This window comes from Balaenoptera acutorostrata, chromosome 9, assembly GCF_949987535.1.
Source record: "Balaenoptera acutorostrata chromosome 9, mBalAcu1.1, whole genome shotgun sequence".
Taxonomy (NCBI): Eukaryota; Metazoa; Chordata; class Mammalia; order Artiodactyla; family Balaenopteridae; genus Balaenoptera; species Balaenoptera acutorostrata.
The window spans coordinates 54,857,379-54,874,856 of record NC_080072.1 but is presented as its reverse complement, the minus strand read 5'-3'; the positions used below and the strand labels follow the sequence as shown (position 1 = coordinate 54,874,856).

Here is a 17,478-nt window from a genome sequence, read left to right as displayed (position 1 = left end):
TTCTGAATTCTTTTTCTGGAAAGTTGCCTATCTCCACTTCATTTAGTTGTTTTTCTGGGGTTTTATCTTGTTCCTCATCTGGTACATAGTAGCCCTCTGCCTTTTCATCTTGTCTATCTGTCTGTGAATGTGGTTTTTGTTCCACAGGCTGCAGGATTGTAGTTCTTCTTGCTTCTGCTGTCTGCTCTCTGGTGGATGAGGTTATCTAAGAGGCTTGTGCAAGTTTCCTGATGGGAGGGACTGGTGGTGGGTAGAGCTGGCTGTTGCTCTGGTGGGCAGAGCTCAGTAAAACTTTAATCTGTTTGACTGCTGATGGGTGGGGCTGGGTTCCCTCCCTGTGGTTGTTTGGCCTGAGGTGACCCAACACTGGAGCCTACCCGGGCTCTTTGGTGGGGCTAATGGCGGACTCTGGGAGGGCTCACACCAAGGAGTACTTCCCAGAACTTCTGCTGCCAGTGTCCTTGTCCTCACAGTGAGACAGAGCCACCCCCCACCTCTTCAGGAGACCCTCCAACACTAGCAGGTAGGTCTGGTTCAGTCTCCCTAGGGTCACTGCTCTTTCCCCTGGGTCCCGATGCACACACTACTTTGTGTGTGTCCTCCAAGAGTGGAGTCTCTGTTTTCCCCAGTCCTGTTGAAGTCCTACAATCAAATCCCGCTAGCCTTCAAAGTATGATCATCTAGCAATTCTTCCTCCCATTGCTGGACCCTCAGGTTGGGAAGCCTGAGGTGGGGCTCAGAACCTTCACTCCAGTGGGTGGACTTCTGTGGTATAAGTGTTCTCCAGTTTGTGAGTCACCCACCCAGCAGTTATGGGATTTGATTTTATTGTGATTGCGCTCCTCCTACCTTCTCATTGAGGCTTCTCCTTTGTCTTTGGATGTGGGGTATTTGTTTTGGTGAGTTCCAGTGTCTTCCTGTTGATGATTGTTCAGCAGTTACTTGTGATTCTGGTGTTCTTGCAAGAGGGAGTGAGAGCACGTCCTTCTACTCCACCATCTTTGTCTTTTTCTTTCCTGTTTTCTGATTGATTCTTTTTACCAGGAGTCCTTTCTTGTTGTATGGATCCAATATAATGTCAAATTAGAATTTATTTCTAATCATAAGGTTGTAAATGCTGTTTATTGGATTTAAATGATCAGAATTACTCTCTAAATAAAGCACAAAAGACTTAATTACGGTTACAGAGTATATGTAAATATTAGAACTCTTGGCAATGTAAAAGTAACAGTATAGCTGTCAGAGTCAGAAGGTTGGGGTGGAGGAGAGATGGAACAGAGTACAGGGGCTAATTTCTTCATTTTATACAGTAGAAATCACAAGATATTGCTAAAGTGGATGAAAGTGGAAATAAAGGTTCATTGAGCTTGAAGTAGTAATGAACAGAATAAACTAACACTATAACTACCACAATGTGGAAGAAATTGGAAGATGAGCAGTAGTGTAAGTGAGCAGATGTCTTCATTTTTTTCATGAGGGGGGTCACTAAATATTAATCCAGTTGATAAATCAAGAAATGGAGGTATATGCATATTCGCCAGATTTGATCAATCTGATGACGGTAAAAGCCATCACATCTCAAATCAGAAAAGCTTACTGGTTTCCTTTAAAGAGGGGGCCTAGAGCAGGGTGGGATGGGGTGGAGTAAGACTGACTTTTTCCTTAGTAACATTCTGTATTAAAGCATTTAAAAATATATATTACGTTTTTAAAGTAATATTTTATAAAAATAATTTAAATGTATGTAAATGTTGAACATTGGTTCAAAAGCTAGTGCTTGACAGAATGCGCAAGGTGGGAATGGCAATGACGGGGCTGGATGAGGCTGAGGGTGTGTAAGCTTGTGGCTGCAGAACACAGCCCTGCTTGGGTAGAGGTGTTCCCAGAGGCAGGGCCCCTTCCCTCTGCTCCTTTAGCATGTTCATTCATCCAACAGCTTACCTAGCACTTGCTGAGCTTCAGATCCTGTTTTGGAGCTGGGGATAGGGAGCCATCTTTGCCCTTGAAATTGAAATCAATCCCTTACAAAAGACTGCTCACCTTAGAGCTGGCACTCCCCACCATGGGAAGGGTCTAGTCCATTTGACTTTCCTTTTCAGGACAAGGGAGGTGGAGGTAGGATTCCTGGGAGGTATGGTGATCAACCTTCCTGGTTTGCCCGCCATTATACTGGTTTTATAACTGAAAGTCCTTTATCTCAGGAAACCCCTCTGTCCTGCGCAAACCTGGGCACTTGGTCACCCTTTCCGAGGGGACAATTGCTAGCTCCATCTGTCACTTCTCCTCAGTCTTTGTTCTGCTGGAGGAGATCAAGGAACCCACGGCTCGTGGGAGTCATCTCTAGAGTTGACAGCATGCTCTACTTTCTGAATTTTGGAGGGTCTGCAGTAGTAGGTTAGGCAGGGTGAAGATCAGGGAACTGGTGATTCTGATTTCTGGATGGCTAAGGTGAAGGGAGAGAGGACTCCAAGGAATGGAGCTAGGAGAGGTGGCGTGGGGTAGATTAAGGTAGGGTGGTTTCTTTGCCTCTAAAATTGCGTGTCTGAGGGGCATACAGTTTCTTGTTTTGTTTTTTTCTTGAATTTTTGAATTTTATTTTATTTATTTTTTATACAGCAGGTTCTTATTATTTATCTATTTTATACATATTAGTGTATATATGTCAATCCCAATCTCCCAATTCATCCCATCACCTCACACCCCCCACCCCCCGCCACTTTCCACCCTTGGTGTCCATACGTTTGTTCTCTACATCTATGTCTCTATTTCTGCTGAGGGGCATACAGTTTGACCTTGGGAGGAGACCAGATTGTTAGGCCCACTTCATTCCTTAAAATGCACTTATTTAATAAGTATTTATTGGGCACTTACTATGTACTGCACTCTTGATTATTGTTACATTACACTTCTTCATTAATTCAGCCCTGTTTAGACTCTGGGGATGCAGCAAGGGACCAAACAGATTCACATACAAAAATGGAGTTTACAATATAGAAGGGAATGTTGACAATTGACCTGTGGGCCTCTTTCCCTTCCATTAATCTATTTGTCTATTCTTACACCAGTACTGTTCTGTCTTCTTCTTTTTAAAAAAAAATTTTTATTTATTTATTTATTTTGGGTGCCAGGTCTTAGTTGCAGCACGCAGGATCTCCGTTGAGGCATGAGGGATCTTTTAGCTGCTGCATAAGGACTTCTTAGTCGCAGCAGGCATGCGGGATCTAGTTTCCCGACCAGGGATCGAACCCGGCACCCCTGCATTGGGAATGTGGAGACTTACCCACTGGACCACCAGGGAAGTCCCTGTCTTCATTATTATAGCTTGATTTTATGTTTTTAAATCATGTAGTGTGGGTTCTCCAACTTTGTCTCTTTTTTTCCCCAAGATTGATTTAGCTTTTTCCACATAAATTTCTCATATAAAGGTCTACTAAAGAAAAAGCTTATTGGGATTTTGATTGGGATTGTATTGAATTTACAGATTGATTTTTTAAAAGTAATTAATTAATTTATTTTTGGCTGTGTTAGGTCTTTGTTGCTGTGCGAGGGTTTTCTCTAGTTGTGGTGAGCGGGGGCTACTCTTCGTTGCTGTGCATGGGTTCTCATTGTGGTGGCTTCTCTTGTTGCGGAGCACGGGCTCTAGGCATGCGAGCTTCAGTAGTTGTGGCACATGGGCTCAGCAGTTGTGGCTCGTGGGCTCTAGAGAGCGGGCTCTGTAGTTATGGTGCACGGGCTTAGTTGCTCCACAGCATGTGGGATCTTCCTGGACCAGGGCTCGAACCCATGTGCCCTGCATTGGCAGGCGGATTCTTAACCACTGAGCCACCAGGGAAGCCCTATAGATTGATTTTTTTGGAAAATAACAGCCTAATACTGAGTCTTCTAAACCATACATTTGGTATATGTCTTCATTTATTTAGATCTCCTTTGATTTCTCTCAACGTTTTGTAATTTTCAGTGTGTAAAGCAAAGGTCTTGCATGTCTTTCGTTAAATTTATTCCTAAGGATTTTATGTTTTTCGATGTTCTTGTAAACAGAATTTTTAATTTCATTTTCAGTTCTTTTCTGCTAGTATTATATATGGAAACTCAACTGATTTTTATATATTGACTTCATTTATTAATTCTAGTAGTTGTTTGTACATTCCTTAGTATTTTCTGTGTTAACAATCATGTCATCTGCAAATATAGACAGCTCCACTTATTTCCTTCCAATCTTTGTGCCTTTTATTTCTTTTTATTTCTTATTGCAATGGCTAGGATCTCTTGTATCAAATTAAATATAAGTGGTGGGGCTTCCCTGGTGGCGCAGTGATTAAGAATCCACCTGCCATTTCAGGGGACATGGGTTCAAGCCCTGGTCCGGGAAGATCCCACATGCCATGGAGCAACTAAGCCCATGCGCCACAACTACTGAGCCTGCGCTCAAGAGCCCACAAGCCACAACTACTGAGCCCACGTGCCACAGCTACTGAAGCCTGCATGCCTACAGCCCGTGCTCCGCAACAAGAGAAGCCACCGCAATGAGACCCCCGCGCACCACAATGAAGAGTAGCCCCCACTCACCGCAACTAGGGAAAGCCCGCGCACAGCAACGATGACCCAACACAGCCAAAAAACAAAAAACAAAACAAACAAATAAATAAATTTATTTTAAAAAATAAATATAAGTGGTGAGGACTGAAAGCCTGGCCTTATTCCTGATCTTACGGGGAAATCATTCAGTACTTCAACTTTAAGTGTCATGTTAGCTGTAGGCTTTTTATAGTTTCTCTTTATTAAGTTGAGGAAGTTCCCTTCTACTGCATTTCACAGTAAAGGGGATATTTGTCTTTTTTTTTTTTTTGCTACTCAGCCTTTAAACTCCTTACTCATGTTTGGGGAATCCTCCACCCTTTTAGTCTTGGAGTAAGTTAAAGCCTGCCTTGCAGTATGGTAATCACAAATGCCAACCACACAGATTCTCAGTGTCCTTGCAGCACATGGACACTGAGAATCTGTGTGGTTGGCATTTGTGATTCCATACTGCAAGGGTAGGATCACATGACCTAGGGCAAGGGCACATGACTAGGCTCAGCCAATCAGATGCATAGGGGACTTTGACTCAAAGATGTAGAGCCAGCAAAGAATCCATTCTGGTGACAGAGGTGACAGTGGCCATATCTTGTTTCTGGGGTAGCAATAGGGCTAGGTTTGGTTCTGGCAATAGTGGGGGTATGAGTGTGGTATCCATCGTTCAGCAGTAGTAGCTACATGACTATCTTGCCAATACGTTCTTTGTATGATTAAGTCAGCCAGAACTGGTTTCTGTTGATTACAAATAAGAACCTTGAATTGTCCACCTAGTTAAATACCAGTAAGCCCACCATAAAGAAATCTTGTTAGACAAACTGGAGATCTTGTTAGACAAATGTAAAGCAGCCCCTGCCATACTGGGGAGCTGACCCATCTGTGAGCCTTCTTCCTCAGGATATGGCTCTCATCCTCCTTTCCAGCTCCTACCCTCCCCTCTCTGTGCTTTGGCCACAGATCCATCTGAATCCTTCCAAAGTGTCATGCCCTTTCCTTCCTCCCTGGCTTTGCAGCTGTTGAGTATCTTCTCCCTGGAATGCAGTTACCATCCCTCCCTAAACTGCTGACACTGCCTCCTAATTGGTCACCCCCTCCACATCCCCTCAGGCCCATGTCCAGTCCACATTTCATACAACGGCCAGAGCCGTCTTCTCAAAACATATGTCTGAGCATGTCACCACTCTGTTTAAAATCTTTCAAAGCTTCTTTATTGATCTTTGGATAAAGACTAAATTCCTTAACACGGCCCTCCAGGCTCAGCATGGTCAGGCTCCTACCTACCTCTCCAGCTTACTGGAAGACACTTAGATGTAGAAGCAGGGGACTGGACTGAGATGGAATGAGGGGGGCAAAGGAGGAGTCAAGGATGACACCCAGATTTCTGGTTGGGGCAGAGGCAGGGAAGCTCCTTAGTTTATTCACCTTTAAGATCTCAAAGGTGTGTACTAGTCAGCCTCACATCTTTTGCTGAACAAGGAGCTGAAAACTCATCCACCCACCCACCCACTCACTCACACTTCAGTCTGACAGTCAACTACCTGAGCAGCCAAGCAGAGGCTTTAGGAGTGAGCTGCAGCTCTTTTATTTTTATGTCTTTGGCTTAGGCACTTTCCCTCCCAGTGTCTTCCTTTTCTCATCTATAAAGCAGGAATAATATCAGTACTTTCTGTCTTCCCTTCCCTCCCCTTTCCTTCTCTCTCCCTCCCTCCCTCTCTCCTTGATAAAAAATTACTGTAAGAGGTAAATTGGTAAGTGACTGGCCCAAGTTGGGACATAGCTGGAGATGACCATCTCCTATGGGCCTCAGTAATAGAATCTATTTGTCTTTTAGAAAAATCACTCTGGTTTTCAGGTGGAGGATGTATTGCAAATAAGTTGAGACAGGAAAGAAGGGGTCTCCAGTCTTCTCAACCCTTGGAGAATGTGTGGGGAGGTGGGCTGCATGGAGGGTGGAACAAACAGACCTGCCCCAAAACTCAGGGTAATCCTGGATCCTCCACTGTCCACAGTCCGTCCCTCAGCACGTGCTGTCAGCTCTACCTCCAAATATAGATGAACCCCTTTACTTCTCTTATTTTTTTTGGCCATGCTACATGGCTTGTGGGATCTTAGTTCCCCGACCAGGGATCGAACCTGGGCCTCCTGCAGTGGAAGTGTGGAATCCTAACCACTGGACCACCAGGGAATTCCCACCCCTTTACTTCTCTTCATTTCTGCTGCCATCACCTTAGTCCAACCACCATCCGTTCTCTCTGACCTACTCCAATAATGGGATGCCCCGCCTCTGCTCCTGTCTCACTCCAAAACAACTCCATCCAACAGCCAGTGACCTTTAAAAATGTAAAGTAGGTACCGTTACTCATTTCCTAAGCCCTCTGCCAGCTCCCCAAACTCCTCAGCCCTAGCCACAAGCCTGCACGGTCCGCACCACTCCTTCCCTGTTCACCCAAACCCAGGCACCCTGTCCTTCCTTGCTCCTGTGCTTCAGGAAGGCCCAGCTTCTGTCCTTGCCGCCTCCTCTGCCTGGGTGGCCCTTCCCCTGGCTCTCCCCACACACCGCACATCGCTGAGTCCTCCCCTGCAGGTCTCTGCCCAGGGGTCGTCTCCTTGAAGAGCCTCTTTCTAAGTACACTTGCCCCCATCACTCTTTGTTCCATCACTTTTATTTCCTTCATAACACTTATCACTGCCTGAAATTAGACTTTTTATATTTATAGAGGTCTCCTCAACATTACTACTTTTACATTTTTATTAATTTTAATTCTACTAGGAATACATAACTATGTTGTCCAAAGAGCCTGTCAGGTAAACTCGTCTTCTGCCAGTGAGATCCCTCACTGAAATGACAGCTCCGTTTGTCCTATTGACCATGATTTGTAAGTTCCTAGAACCATGCATGCATGGCACATTCCACAAACAGTTCATGAATGAAGAGTGAATCAAGGGCCACACTCTGGCTCTACCACATATTAGCTTCCCTTTGGGGAGGGCTGGAGGAGGAGGAATCAGAGGCCAAAGTCCAGAGGAGGCAACGGATTTGGGCAAACTACTTAGTTTCTCCAACTATCAGTTTGCTCATTTATTAAAAAAAAAAAAAGGGAAAAGAGCATTTATCTCATAGAATTGTGAGCATCAAGTAGTGCCAGGCACACCATACACCCCCTCATGAAGTTTATAGTCTAATGGGGGGGGCAGTGGGGACGTACTTGAAACGCTGCATGTTGATTCCATAGTTTACCAATCTGTTCAGTGGCCCTAGAATGTTAGAGCCTTGCTTTCCAAACTGGGCTGGAAAGAGCTATGTGGGAACAGGGGTTACCCTGAAACCATCCGATGCATCTTCCTGGACTGTTTGTTTTACTTGGAAGTAATTTATAGCATTATGTTTTATAGTAAACTAAACACAAAGACTTATTGAGTCAAATGCAGAATTTGCCTGAATTTTAAAATTCAGGTGCTTTGGGCATCATCATGAGGAGAGGCACTGGAGATCATGTGGGAGGGTTGAACCCCTGTTTTCTAGGTGGGGAAATGGATGCAGAGAGTGGCCAGACCCGGACTCTCCATCCTGGTTAGGGTCCTCTCCGGCTCACTCGGTAAGCCTCCTGTCATCATGCAGGACGCTGGTGTGCTCCTCTCAAGTCCCTGACCTCAGCAGAAACAGCAGGTAGCTTCCTCTCCTTCCCCTGTGGGAGTGAGGGTGAAGCCCAGAGGCCAAGGCCAGGAGGAAGGTTCTGGGCCCTAATCCAACTCTCCTAATTCCTAACATTGTCCAGACCCTGGACCACCCTGCCTGCCCATCAACACTTCCTCTTCTCAACCATCCACCGATCTGGACACAATTATAGTAATTATACTGGGATATCCTTTCCCAATTATGTAAAACCAGCGTAGGTAACTGCTTCTGAGCATAATTACAGGAGATGTTTACAGACTCACAATCACATCAGAGTAAATGATAGCTTCCTTTCCTCCCATTAATACACCAATATTAGGGCCCTATCAGGGCCAATTAGTCAAATCCCAGCAGTGAGGGGGTGGGAAAGACCTCACACTCTCCCACCACCTGCAAAGCAGGAAGGGATCTCAGGGTCCCAGCCAGGATTTTACAGGACACCCAGAAGCCTGCAGAAGTATGGGCTAACATTCACTGGACACCTACTGTGTGTCAGGCACTCGGGGTAGGCCAGCAAACACCTAGGAACAATTCTGCACGCTGGTGTTAATATCCCACTTTACATGTTCGTAGACTGGTTCTGAGAGGGCAGGTGTCCAGGGTCACCCACAACAGACCATGAAGCTAGGAGGGGGCTTTTCCATTATGCAACTCAACCGGCCAGACTCCCAGGCCACAGCGCCGCCAGCTCTATGCCCCCTTCCTTATCTCCTCTTTTCAATGCTTCCTCTTCCGTGGCAGTCACCAAAGCTACCCCTGCTCGCCTCCGGTCCCCCTCCCACCCTCATCAGTTCCCCAGCGTTGACACTGCCTTCTCTGGCCCCCTCCGCCCCTTCTTCCTGTCCCTGTGGGGTTGTAATCTCTCCAGAAGGGCGGGGAGGTGGGGTGGGGATAGGGTGGGGCATAGGGCGAAGGCCACAGCTGGCACCCGAAGTTTCCCACCGACCCCCACCAGGGGCTCCGCCCGGAGCTCGGCCCTGGGGTCGCGGGCACACCGTCGGCGTCCACGCTCCCGCACACGCAAAGGCCGCCCCCCCCCCCGGCGTGCGCAGGGGAGCGCGCCTGCACACACGCACACCGCACAAAGACGTGCACCCCGCTCCAGCCAGGCAAACGCACCCCCAATCGGTAGAGCACGCAGCGGTGCACACGCACACGCACCCTCGCGTGCACACACGCGCACGTATACCCACCCCAGCGTGCGCCCTCACGTACACACACACGCACGCACACACACACAAGCCGGACAGCATCCTTGTGGACCCCTAATGCCGACCTCAGGGCCCTGACGCGTCCGGGCCCTGCCCAGCGGCTGGCTCGGCGGCGCGCACACACGCGCACACGGGCCCACGCGCGCCCTCCCAGCTCGGCTGCTCGGCTCTCCAGCTCCCCGGCTCCCCGCCCCGGCCGCGGCGGTCGCTGTGCGGCGGGCGCTGTGCGGCTCGGCGGGACCGGGCGGGGGCGGCGGCCGGGAGCGCGGAGGAGGCGGAGCAGGAGCCGGGAACCGGCTGGCCCGCGCCCCTCCTGCCGGCCGGGGATTTTCCAGCCTGGGCGCTGACGCCGCGGACCTCCCTGCGGCCGCCGCGGACCATGGGCGACAAAGGGACGCGGTGAGTGCGGGCGGCGGCCGGTCCGCGGCGCGTGGGGCGACCCGGGCGAGGGCGCGGGCAGGGGCTCTAGTCCGTGTCCCGGCTGTGCGTGCGCAGCCACCCCGGCACCGCCGGCGCCTGCTCCGCGGCGGCTCTCGGCTCTCCTCCACCCGACGTCTCCCGTGTGGTCGCCAGCAGGGCCAGGGGCGTGGGGACGGAGCGATGAGGACCTGGCCGCGGAGACACACTCACACGCATTCACTCGCTGACACCCAGCACTGGCCAGCCGGCACAGGGACGCAGGGGGCACGTTGACACACAAAGGCACACGCTTATGTGGACACACGGGCACACTCATGCATGGGCGCGCTCATGCTGGCACACACACTGACATTCACTGCCACATGTCAGCACATCCAGTGACACACTGTCACACACTCACTGGTACACATTCATCAACACGTTCCTGCTGACATTCATGTTGGCATACACAGGTCACACTTCAACACATACCAGTGCTAACGCACCTTCATGCTGGCGCACACATGTTGGCCGACCCTGATACATACACTGTCACTTGCACTGACCTTAACAAACACTCTCACTGAGACACACACGTTCTTACCCTTACCAACAGGAATGCTTATGTTGGCATGTCTCTCACCAACAGTGTTCAACAGGCTACACCAACGCTGACCCCCACAGACACACATCAGACTAATGCCCACACCGACACCCCAGGTCACATGCCAACAGCCCCTGGCCGCTGATACACTCCAGGTCCCTGCAGGTGGAGAAGTGGAAACACACGCACCACACAGGGTGGGAGGCCCCCTGGAGCCTGGGAAAATGCCTCCCATCCACATTTCCTTTCCCTCTGACCTCCCCAAGGCCTGCGGTGGTGGCCGGGATCTGCTTGAGCTGGGGGTGGGGAGGGCCCTCCTGTCTCCTTAGGAGCCTGCCCTGCTCAGAAAGAGAGAGGGATGCCTCTGAAATGGGAAACTGGGACAGAAAGGGGAGGGGGCTGGGGCCCAAGACAAGCCCCGGTCAGGCACTCAGCTTTGTCACCCTAGTTCTACCCCGTCCCTCAGCCAACTCCCTTAAGTTCTGATACAAGCTTCTCCCTTAGCTCCTCTTACCCCTTCTGCAACCCCCTTATTCATTCTTTTCTTTCTTTACCCTCTTCTGTCCTTGTGCCCCACTTCTCCCTCCTCTCTTCCCTCTCTCCACCCTCCCTTACTCTCTCCTTGCTTCCAGTAATTATTTATTGAGTGCCTGGGGTGTACAAGGTATAGTGTGGGGATCAAAGATGTCCAAAACCTGTTCCTTCCCCAAAGGAGCTAATAGACTAGAGAGAAACGGCCCCCGTGGTCATCATGTTTCAGGACCACTGACAAAGCAACGTACCACTCACTGCCATCTGACACTGTCTCTCAACAACCTGAGAAAAGTCTTTTTTTTTTTTTTAACACATTTAAAAATTTTATTTATTTATTTTTGGTGTGTTGGGCTTTGTTGCTGCGCGCGGGCTTTCTTTAGTTGCGGCGAGCAGGGGCTACTCTTCGTTGCGGTGCGTGGGCTTCTCATGGCGGTGGCTTCTTTTGTTGCAGAGCAAGGGCTCTAGGCGCATGGCCTTCAGTAGTCGTGGCACATGGGCTCAGCAGTTGTGGCTCGCGGGCTCTAGAGCGCAGGCTCAGTAGTTGTGACGCATGGGCTTAGTTGCTCCGCGGCATGCGAGATCTTCCCGGACCAGGGCTCGAACCCGTGTCCCCTGCATTGGCAGTGGATTCTTAGCCACTGTGCCACCAGGGAAGCCCCAACCTGAGAAAAGTCTTTCAGAGATTATTTCCATTTTCCAGAAGAAGAAACTGAGGCTCAGAGATAACTTGTGCTCCTAAGTTTTAGAAACTGCTTCCCAGCCATCCTCCTGACGGCTCTGCAAGGAGGTTAGCTTTCCTCTTCCTGTTTTCCAGAGGAGGAACCAGAGATTAGAGAGGTTACCTGACTTGCTTAAGGTCAAGAGGGGTCAGAGACAGGACAGAGGCTGGAGTTTACTTGGTCCATTTCTCTGTGGCTCACCCTTGGGCACTGTCACGCCCCTCGTGGGCCCTGGTTTGAGGCCCAAGAGGGATGGCCTGCTCTTTGTGTGGAGGCCCAGCTGGTGGTGGAGGCTGCAGAAGATCGTGAGGCATCTGCATTCACCTTGATGGCGAGTCCCCATTGCTGAACTGGTGGCTCATGTCTCTGTCCTCAGCAGGAGCATGTGTGACCCTCTCCTCCACCACATCCATGTCCCCCATTGCCAAGATCCTCCTGACCGCTGAGGTCAGACTCTTCTCCCTGCAGGGAGTCAGGAGCCCTTCTTCCTCTCTCATTCCTCACGTGCTACTTCACCATCAGGGTGACTCAGCCCCTCTTGGGCCTTGGTTAGCCTCACTGTGACTTGGGGGAAAGTGTCATTGTTCTCCTGCTGGCATAGGTTGTCAGCAGGATGGGACACCATGAGCAGCCAGGCACCTGTTGGAGACCCAATCTTTGGGGCCAAGCATTTTCCAAGACTCCCCCTTCTCTGCCTCTGACTCACTGGGGCAGCTTGAGGACCTTGGACAATGGTCCTCACCTCTCTGGACCTTAGTGTTCCTGTCTGTAAATTGTAGCTATCAATACCTACCATTTTCAGGGCTCTCCCTGTGTTTTCTGAATATACTGGGCAGGGGAGGAAGCGCTGCCACAAGCCTGGTGCCCAGGCCTGGCTATGGTCCATGTGACGGTGGCCCTGCTCTCTCTTCCAGTCTCCCCTGTAGTCCCAGGAGGCCTCCCTCTCCCTTCCAGACAGGTTTCCTGAGTAATTTGGAAGAGAAAGACAAAATCAGTAATGGGCTGTACCTTGCCTTGTTCTGTAAACCATGGGATTCTACTTTATCTCTGACTTAGAAGAAGAGGCTTGCAAGTATCCAATACTCTAAGAATCAAGAGTCGTTGCATCCATCCTGCACCTGGATTTTCAACCCCCACGTGAAAGTGACAATGAGAATTAATCAGAAACTGTCACTGCCCTCTAGGGAGTCCCAGGGTCAAGGGGGAAAGAGGGCATGAGACGAATACCTGGATAGGACTAATTACAGGTAGTGTGATGACTGCTCTAACAAGTGCTCTAGGAGCAATCATACAGCCATTCAACAAACGTTGACTGAGTGCCGGGGCTGGCGGTTCAGAGATGAATGGCTCTACTCTGTTTTTAAAAGACTGAGAGCAGAGCAGATGATTATAATGCAGGGTGACATGTGCTGTGGGAGGCTGAAGGAGGAGTCCCCCGCCCAGTCTTGGCAGGGGGCATGGTGAGGGAAGCTTTCCTGGGAAGGAGGTGGCATTGGAGCAAGGGGGTGGGACTGGGGACGTCATTCCTGGCCAGGGGTGCAGAATGTGACAAGGCTTGGAGGCATGAAGCAGCCTGCGGGTTGGGCTGGGGTGATGGGTGCGAGTGAACACGGGCCAGTTATCAACAGGCTGGGATGTCAAGCTAAGGAGAGAAGATTTTCTCCCTAAGTCCCTGGTGACTCAGAGAGGACTGTGGGGAGGGGAGGGATGGGAGCAGATTTTTGTTTTAGAGGGATGCCTTTGGCAGTGGCAAGGAGGGGCAGGCCTGGATGCAGGGAGACCGGTGAGGAGGCTGAGGAGGAGCCTGAGAGAAGGCGAGATCCGAGCTAAGGCTTTGGCAAGGATGGAACCGAGAAAGATGAACAAGGAGCTGGAGTCCATTAGCCTTACTGCCTGGATGCCTGGTATGTGTCAGGTTTACATGCATGATCTCATTTGGTTCTCCCTATGATCCTATTAGCGTAAGGATTGTTGTTCCCATTTTACAGACCAGGAAACAGACTAGGAGAGATTCAGTAATTTGTCCACTGCCATTCAGCCAACGAGCTTCTGAACCCAGGCCCGTCTGTCCTGCTGCTCCTTGCTTTCACTCAGAGGGACGGGGTTGTCTGGCTCATAGGTGGCCTCCCCCATCCCCCTGGCGGCCTCATTCTCAAGTTTTGCGTCCCTTCTGGTTCTTGCTGTTCCCACTAATTCAACTGGCAATATACAGGATCAAAGTTAAACAACAGGAGGGACTTCCTGAGAGGTGATGGGATGGAGTGGCATTTCGTTTCCTACAGATGTTTATGAACTCTTCTTTTTTGGCAGAGAAGGAGGGTGGGTGTGATGGGGACACGTAATCACCAGCTCTCTGTGAACCTTGGCTGTTGTCTCTCTTGGTGGTTAAGCTCTGTGTGATCCATCTTGGCTGGAACATGGGGGAAGTCCTGTGGCTTTGGCCAGGGGCGCTTATGGGGCTGCTGGGAGTGGAAGCACTGAGCTTGACCCATCTTCTCTGATCCTTGACTCTGGGCTGGTCTCTGGGCTTCACACGTCTCCCCAGCTCTCTTCCTTCTGAGTTTGGGCCTCCTTGCCCAGGGTTGAAACCTCCCACTGGCATGGGTTCAGGGGTCTTGAGTCATGGGTGTGCTATACCTCGGGGCTGTGGCAATGGAAGAACAATAGCCTGGGAGTCAGCACGCCCCGAGTGGCCTCCTGGCCTCTGCCAGGCCATCCTCCACAGCGACCATGCTGACCATATCTTGAGGCCTGCAGGAGGTGGCAGCTTGACAGGGAGTCAGGCTGGAAGTTGAGGAAGATGTAGGGAGGCTTCTGCATAGATAGGTCCGGATCTTGGGACAGGGATGGACGTGGGAGGCAGGGATTTGAAAGTCTTCCGGTTAGAGATGGTGTTTGACTTGGGGATTATGGATGACATGGTACAGGGAGAGGGAGAAGATAGAGCGTATGAAGAGAGGATGGCTGGGGGCATTTGAGGCTTTGGAGAGCACCCATGCCTGGGGGTGGAGAGAGGAGGAGGGAGAGAATAGGGGAGGCTGTGTCTTGGGGGCCAAAGGTCAGGGAAGGACCAACAGAGGATGAGCTTGGGAAAGACCCTTGGGATTTAGGCAGAAGGCAGTGGCTGGTGACTTGGTGAGAGGGGTTTTGATGGAGCCATGAGGGCAAAGCTGGGCTACAACGGGCAGAAGAGAGAAGAGAAGGACCTTGCTTTTCCCGTGCCTGGAGCTGGGGGGGAGCCTCTCGGAAGAAGGGTATGAGGCCCTGGGCTGGGGGTGGTGGGGTTTCCGGGTGTGGGGACCTGGGGGGTGAGGCTCAGCTGGTGACTGAGGGGAACATTGCAGAGGCGTCAGCTGGTCACAGGGGGGCATGTCTGTGCTGGCTCCTGAAAGAGGGGCCGCTCACTCAGGCAGGGGGTCTTGAGAAAGGCTTCCTGGAGAAGGTGCCCCCAGAGCTGGGTCCTGGGGCACAAGGAAGTTTTAGGTGTCCTAGACAGAAGGAAGAGCCTAGGCCAACGTGCAGGTGCGCGAGTGTGAGGGGTGAGGCTGCCGAGGGAGGTGGCAGCCCTGGCGAGCAGGCTTTGGGTGCTGGGGTGGGTGGGTTTCAAGGTACTTTCTACTCAGGTATTCACACCTCAGGTGTCTTTGTTCCCCAGGTGGTGAGCTCCTTGTGATTTGGGGCTATTTCTGTTTCCTGTTTGCTGGTCCATTATCCAGCTCTGGATCTGGTTCACAGGAGATGCCTGGCAGGGATTTGTTGACGGGACTGAACTCCTTCCTCCCTTCTTGCCTCTGCTGTCAGCCCAGGGGCTCCCTGAGTGCTGAAATTAGCTCTTTCCCATTAGGGAATCCTAAGGATGGAAGCCATGCTTCCCACATTAGACCGGCTCTTGGGGGTGGTCTCCTCCATCAGACTGGGAAGTCGTGAGGGAGAAGATTACCACCCCTATCAGAACGGGCTTCCTGCAAGTGAAGCCTGTTTCTCCCCCATCAGATAGGCTTCTGCAGGTGGGAGCCATGTCTCCTACATCAGGCGGGGGGCTCCTGGGGGTGGGGCATGTCTCCAGGACAAGCCCTGGAATTAGAACAGGGCACCCTTATGGTTCCTGGGCACCCTCCTTCCCTCCTGTGTGCAGGATGGGTCCTGCCCCAGGGGTGGCTTGAGTCCTAGTAGGGGGATATAGATCAGAGGGGGTGGGACAGGGCAGGGTGGCTGCTTTTGAGAGGGGAACAAAGGACACTGTTGTCCCAGCCCCCTCCCTCCCTCCCTCCCAAGGGGCCCTGGCAGGGTCATCACTCTGGAGACGCACCTCCTCCTTCCTGGGCCTGGCCCCATCTTTAGTCCCACTTGAGAGGAACTGCTTGTTCCTTCCCAAGAGACCCGGTGCCAGATGAGGCCCCCAGGGGGCCAGACCCCAGGGACCGGACCAGACAGGTCCCTGGAGTTCTGTGTGATTGAAGTCACTGCAACCACTGAGCTGCTTTCCCTCTGCCTGGGGCTGGGCCTGTCCTGGCTGAGACCATAGCCAGTGGGTCCTTCTGTAACTGGAGAGGGATCTGGAGCAGGTAGGGTGTTGTGGTCCATGTCAGGCCAGCGGGAGGCAGGCCTCCTCGCTCAAGGTCTGAGGGGTTTCGTGTCCGTGCAGGGTGCAGCCTCTCTCCAGGGTGTACTCAGAGGCCCGGAAGCTGAATGAGTATGGACCCGCCCAAGGCAGGGGCTCCCTCGCATCCTGGCCGTGGGCCTCTGGCCCCACAACTGGTCCTCCTGGTGCTTTTGCAGCCTCACCCCCTTCGCCCAGCCTGTGCAGTCAGTGGGCATGGATGCATTTTGGCGGAGGACCAGGGAGGGGGCGGGGAGCGGACTGATGGGATGTGCCATCCCCGGAGGGTCCCAGAGACGCGCTCTAACGCTCGCTCGGTGCTGGAGGGGGAAATGGGGGATTGGGCGGCGCAGGCCTCTGCCCCGCACCGGTGGGACTGAGACTGCTGGGTGGCTGAGGGCTGTGTTCTTTCCTGTGAGACCAGGTCCTCGCCTGGGCAGCCTTCTGCCTCCCAAAGCACCTGCAGGAACCGGCAGGCAGGCAGGTCCTGGAAAGTTTCATTTTCTCTGCCCAGGCTGTGCCCTCCTTTAGGTGCTCCCAGTGCCCTCTGTGATCTGAGTAGCATGTATTAGAGGCTGATTAGTATAGTGGTTAGGCTCTAGGAAGAACCAGGTTTCCTGGTTTCAAATGCCAGCTCTGCCACTTACCAGCCTGGCAACCTCTGCTGATCATTTAACCCATTCTCTGCTGCAGCTCCCTCATCTGTAAAATGGGTTAGCAATAGTGCCTGCATGATAACGTTGTTTTGAGGATTAAATGAGTTAAAATAGGTACAGCTCGGGGACAAGTCCCTGGAACAAGTGCCGTGTTACATGCGGTTAGTTCACGACACCCTTCCTGTCCTTCAAGACCTGGATCACACATGGCCTCCTTCTCTGGGAAGCCCTCACTGATCTCCAAGTGCCTTGTGACTTTTTTTTTTTTTTTTCGCCATATATTCATTCTCTCTCTCTTCTCTTTCTGTTGGCACTCATCCCTCTGTCTCTTCGTGGGTCCTGGTTATTTGCACACTTGTGATGTCCTCTGTGTGAGGCCAAGGGCACCTGTCCTGGGTCTGTTGTCCCTTTGCACCTGTGCAGACCTGGCATGGCACTGAGCTCCATAAATATTTGTTCAGTGAAGGAAGCTAATGTAGGTGTTTCACTGGGAAACAATATACTTGG

The 17,478-nt window shown here is 51.3% G+C and overlaps 1 protein-coding gene across 2 annotated transcripts in view; it reads left to right on the top strand.

Moving 5' to 3' along the window:
• The first annotated feature begins 9,425 nt into the window (after window positions 1–9,425).
• ARRB1 (arrestin beta 1) overlaps window positions 9,426–17,478 on the top strand; it is a 75,705-nt gene continuing 67,652 nt past the window's right edge. Inside the window, exon 1 of one of the 2 annotated variants that reach the window (XM_057553128.1) lies at window positions 9,426–9,858. In XM_057553128.1, coding sequence (XP_057409111.1) covers window positions 9,839–9,858 — 20 coding nt within the window. In that variant the 5' untranslated portion in view covers window positions 9,426–9,838. The remainder of the gene's footprint in view (window positions 9,859–17,478) is intronic. The other variant, XM_057553130.1, reaches the window with a different exon arrangement.